The sequence below is a fragment of the Bombina bombina genome, chromosome 4 (genome assembly GCF_027579735.1).
Source record: "Bombina bombina isolate aBomBom1 chromosome 4, aBomBom1.pri, whole genome shotgun sequence".
Classification (NCBI taxonomy): Eukaryota; Metazoa; Chordata; class Amphibia; order Anura; family Bombinatoridae; genus Bombina; species Bombina bombina.
Genome location: NC_069502.1, coordinates 899,633,105 through 899,639,104, shown reverse-complemented (window position 1 = coordinate 899,639,104; position 6,000 = coordinate 899,633,105). Strand labels below are relative to the sequence as shown.

General features: G+C 35.6%; 1 protein-coding gene across 1 annotated transcript in view; it reads right to left on the bottom strand.

The window, feature by feature from the left end:
• Window positions 1–1,720: 1,720 nt before the first annotated feature.
• OPRM1 (opioid receptor mu 1) overlaps window positions 1,721–6,000 on the bottom strand; it is a 231,756-nt gene continuing 227,476 nt past the window's right edge. The window contains exon 3 of the mRNA XM_053709272.1: window positions 1,721–2,247. Coding sequence (XP_053565247.1) covers window positions 1,721–2,247 — 527 coding nt within the window. The remainder of the gene's footprint in view (window positions 2,248–6,000) is intronic.

Genomic DNA, 6,000 nt, shown 5'->3' with positions numbered 1-6,000 from the left:
GGTCCGCAAGACCTCGCTGAATGCGGAGAGCAATATGCTCTCCGCATTTAACATTGCACCAGAAGCTTACAAGAGCTGCTGGTGCAACGCCGCCCCCTGCTGACTCGCAGCCAATCGGCCGCCAGCAGGGAGGTGTCAATTAACCCGATCGTACTTGATCGGGTTGATTTCCGGTGATTCCTGTCCGCCTCGTCAGAGCAGACGGACAAGGTTATGGAGCAGCGGTCTTTAGACCGCTGCTTCATAGCTTCTGTTTCTGGCAAATCTGAAGACTCGCCAGAAACACGCCCCGCAAGCTCCGTTCGGAGCTTGATAAATGGGCCCCAAAGTCTCTAACATAACTCCTTCTGAACTATTCTTTGGATGTTGCCCATATCCTTGTTTTTGGATACACTGTTGTTATTATTTATATATTTTTCTGTTTTAGTGCATACTGCCACTAAGTTACCAGTTTAATCCTTTTTTGAGTACATTTTATGCACTCCATAGAAATCTATTAAGTGAAACATGTAACCCACCTATGCAATCTAATATGCAAATATTAACTCACACTTTATCGCTCAAGCAATAGAAAACAACTTTTAACTTGTTATATGAGCGCAAAAATTGGATTGTGCTAAAGCAATTTTAACGCACCATAGGGCTAACATTTTTGCACCCCACTTGCAATCTATACCTTTGTTGTTTGCTGTCAAAGTGCAATAATTGCTGTATAGCAAATTCAATAAACTTTTGTTCTATACACCTGTCATTTTTATATGATATATTTGTATTTTATATTTTACAGTGTAAACAAGGACTATATCATTTATTTGATAAATTAATCTACTTATACAACAATTTAATACGTTACATATAATAATTGTATTATTTATAAGACATATTGCCCCCAATGTGACTCAAAGTGCTTTAGTGCACAGCTATGGCCTTTACTGAGCATTCACAGTAATTATAATCTAATTTAATGTTTTTAATTTACTATCCTCATTCTAAAGTCTAAACTGGATTTGAAGGAATTCAATCATGTTACCCTGGTGGGGTAAGAACCTATAATACTGATGTTTACCATGGTAACAAGTGAGCTGATTAACCAATTGTTGAATATTTGATTGAAAGTGGTTTAATAGAACAGTACTTCTCCACCATTGATACTTTATTTTTGCAACCCTAAATTTTATGGATTGGAGCCACCTCTATACAGAAAGTTATCCCTTTATATGGAACTAAAATGTGGTTGTTTTTATACAATCACTTAATTCTTAAGCATGGTTATGAAATAAACACATACATATTCAGTTATTTCCATAAGGAGAACATTGAGTGGGTTGTAATACTGACGTTTAAAAACATTTATATTCCCTCCTTTTTTATCTAACAAAGATATTATATAATTCTATTATACAAGTAAATATTAACTGCATTCATCTGGTTAAATTTACACATGGCTTTTACTCTCAATGGCTATTTTACAAGTATACAGTAATTCTTTATGTAGTTTTTTGTGTGTGTATGTTTTTTATACTTGATAAAGTAGCAACTCAGGGCAACAATGTTGTTTTGCTGAAAAAGTGCCTTTATATTATTTGTACCAGATTATGCTCATCATATATTGGTCTAAAGCCCTCATCAATTAAAGCCCTGTAGTAATTTGAGTTACTTCCGAATTCATGTCATCTCCTGCAGGAGCTCCTGTATCCAAAGATGACATTTCCACTGCTAGTCATACCTGATGGTTAGTCCTATCCACGGTATTAGCAGTGGATGCATGATCACGTGTGTTGTGACGCATACGAGTAGAGTTCTGCTGCTCAATGGTTGATGATGTAGGGATGCAAAATTCTCTAAAGCATCTCTTGAAGTTCTCATCAAGAAAAGCATAAAGTACTGGGTTAAGGCAGCTATTTGTATAACCTAATGCTATGCAGACATGCCAGGTGACTGTCTGAAAGAGAGAAGCAGGGATATTGATCAACGCTTTAATGATAACATAAATATGTATAGGAGTCCAGCAGACAATAAAAACAGCAACCACCACTAGAACCATCCGGGTGATCCTTCTAAGATTTCTGTCCTTTTCTTTGGAGCCAGAAAGCATGCGGACACTTTTGAGCCGTAAGATCATCATTCCGTAGCACACAGTTATGATTAAAACAGGCATTATAAAGGCAAAAATAAAAACACAAATTTTCAGGAGGTTGTCCCAGTACCATGAAGGGTGTGGAAACAGAAGGGCACAGTCAGTGGATCCTAGACAGAAAAAAAACAAAACACACAAAAATAATTGTTATTGATAATGCAGTGTATGTATGTCTTGGCAAATGTCCAGCATGGATTCAAACTTCTGTAATTTTATAAATAAAGCTTTTTCAAGAGACTTGCCTGAGTACTGATGACACTTATATAATGGCTTTAAACTTTCATATATGAGTGCCCTTACAAACAGGTCTACGTTTACACAGCTGAAACATGTACTGACAGGTTTATTAAAAACTCCCTGAGTTTTCAAATCACTTGTTAACTAACATTTACACCAGACATTGACTGCTGCTAGTTCACAAGTATAATGAAACACTGCAAAAATAATTAGCTGTCACATGACCTCTGCACCCTTAATGTTGCGTCTAGTCAGTAATTTGACTTTTACAATATTCACAACAACATACTGCCCCTGTAGCACTTGCTTTTGCCTTAAATTGGGATTTAGATATCTTTGCTACAATTGTATACATCTCAGTATATATTTTATAAAGTAGCTTTTTAAAGTTTTTTAAGTAATTTTGGATTAAATATTTTATATTTCTAAAAGGTCACTTGTCAGTGAGTGGTATTTTGTCTACTGCCAGATGGTTGGAGAGTTTACTGGACAACTCAGAAGCTCTAGCGTGCACATATATACCATTGGTCTGGTGTCTTGGAAGACATCAGTAGGATACATTTGGTATATTCCATTCATTTAGTATATTCCATCTACATTCACAGGATACGCTATCTGGCACCTTTGTGTCTTTCAGAGTATCTTTAATTAACATTTTCATTGACTACTGCTAGATCACAAATATAATGGTATACTGAAAAAAAAATTGCTGCCGCATGACCTCTGCACACTTAACATTGCACCTAGGCCTCAATTTTGTCTTGTACACATTCTATTCTGCTACATCATTTGGATAAATGAGAAACATTCAGCTGAAAAAGATCAGTTTTTGTCTAGACTACTATTACTGTTTAAAGTAATTTATTTTGCAGCGGCTTTACTGCTAATCTAAGTGACTCTGGCACAGTGTCATATGGCTAGCACGACTATTGGCTAAAAGGTGGAAAAGTCTCATTGAAAAAAATACTTTTGCAGTGGGACTCCGGAGCCGCAGACTACCAGTGAAGTCAAGGCAAGATAAAGGTAGCTTTTACAAAGTTTTTTTAAACTTTTGAATGAAGGTCACCTTTATTTTTTAATGCTGGTAAATCCTAGCTTTTCTGGAATGCTAGGATTTACCATAACTTTAAGTAACTACAGAAAATGGTATAAAGGAGCTACTTTGCTATAGCGAAGCTCCAGTGTTTCCGTGTTGAATTAATCAGCACATACCCATTCTCCTCTGGAATTTTCTATTTCATTGTCATGGGTTACACTCTAACAGGAAGAAGAAATTATTGATTAAAGGGACAGTCTAGTCAAAATTAAACATTCATGAATCAGATAGGGCATTCCATTTTAAACAACTTTTCAATTTACTTTTAGCACCAATTTTCCTTTGTTCTCTTGGTATTCTTTTTTGAAGCTAAACCTAGGTAGGCTTAAACTGATTTCTAAGTTGTTGAAGGCCGCCTCTCAGTGTATTTAACAGTTTTTCACAGTTAGACACTGCTAGTTCCTGTGTGCCATATAGATAACATTGTGCTCACACCCATGGAGTCATTTATTAGTTGGCACCGACTTGCAAAACTGCAAGCCTGTCAAAAGAACTAAGATAAGGGGGCAGTCTGCAGAGGGTTAGATACAAGGTAATCACAGAAATAACATGTGTATTAATATAACAGTGTTTGTTAAGCAAAACTGGGGGAATGGGTAATAAAGGGATTATCTATCTTCCTAAACATTAAAAAACATTTGAGTAGACTGTCCCTTTAAGTTATGATCATATACCTTTATACAACATCTATTGTTAAAGGAAATGCCACTGAAACATGCCCCTTTGATGTAGAGATATTTTTCCCTTTTTACAATCTCTTTAGATTCATAGACTACATACTGTTATAATCTTAAAGGGTAACAAAATACAAAATTAATTGTGAACTAGGACTCATTTCTAGAATTGGTAAGTACGAGTGGATCCAAGTGGATCCAATGCCGTCTATAAAGGGCCACTAAAGACAGCAGAACTGCATAATCAGTAAATGCACAATAAAAAGACAATGCAAGAGCACACAGTTTGAAATAGTAGATTTGTTTCTGACAAATTTTAAAGTTAGTTCTATTTTCCTTCCAACTGCATTATGTGACATCCATCAGTCAATCAGAAAATTCATATAGTAAAGTCTGTGTATTCATGCACATGCTCAGTAGGGGTTGGTGCCTCAGAAAATTTGCATATAAAGATATTGAGCACATTTAGAAAATGGAAGTGAATTGGAAAATTTTTTAAAATTGTGTACTTTATCTGGATCATGAAAGTTTAATTTTGACTTTAATGTCCCTTTAAGCCAGTCGTTTGTTTGTTTTTTGCTGCAGTATGTACAGTACCTGAAATGTACCATATGTTCTAAATTAGGTTAAAGGGACAGTTTAGGAAAAAAAATAACTATCATGATTCAGATAGAGTAATTCAGATATATTTTTATTAAGTGGAGGGTTTTATAGGGGGTCGATGATTTTCCTATAGAACAATCCATAGTTGGATCTAGTGCTACATTAAAGTCTCCACCGACAATCAAACTATTTCTGGGAATTTATACTACTTTTTTGCAAATGTGATGGAAATATCGGCGTGAGTCTGAGCTGGGTGCATAAATATTTACCATAGTAATATGCTTGTGGTGAAGAGTCCCTGAGAGAATTAAGTACCTACCCTCCCTGTCTCTAACAACTGAATTAATCTTAAAGGGCAAATTTTTATTAATCAGTATACAAACACCATTGTGTTTGGGGGAATTTGATGCAAAATATGCGGGGCCAAATTTCGTGAAAGATGATTGAGGTTCATGACCTCATTTAAAATGAGTCTCTTGAATCATCACAGCATCACACTGTAGTCTCCTATAGTCCTTAAGTGCTATAGATCGTTTCTGAGAAATATTAAATCCTTTAACATTATGTGAGAGAATTTTTAAATTATTCATGTCTAATGTCTTGGTAGAATTTTAGTAAGTATGGCATTTCAACTAACTTGGTGGGGTTATGAACATATTTCCTGGCATACAAAGTTATAACATATAAGAGTATGTGAGACAGCACAAACACAAGTAACATAACTTTAACTGAAAAAATACAGTAAACATTTTTAAAACATTGTGTATCTTTAGAACTATACACCTTAATTGGGGGGAAGTGGGGTCGTAATGTTGCTCTAGTTAGATAAATTTAAACTATATGTATATAGGGGTGGCATAGAGACTTGTATAAGGAAGAAGGGGATATATGTTAACTCCCTTGCCATAAGAAGTCCAGGGGACTTATCTATATTTGATATCTTTACTGCAACTTAGCCCGAGGGACAAAGCAGTCATTAATATGTGTCTAGGAGATATAAAAATGGTTTAAAGAACTTTAGCTACATCTCTAAGTTCCACAATACATTAAACTAATATTCATGACCAAAAGAGAGAGAGCAACAACCGGACAAGATACAGATTAATCAGAACAAAATTATCACAGTAATGGTAAACATCTGGGTCTCACCCTACTTTCAAGTACAGAAGTCCTCCAACCGAGGGCCACATCAAGATCAGCACTGCAGGCCCTAAGCTAGTCCATGGCCAAAGAATTATCATTTAGACCCGGAT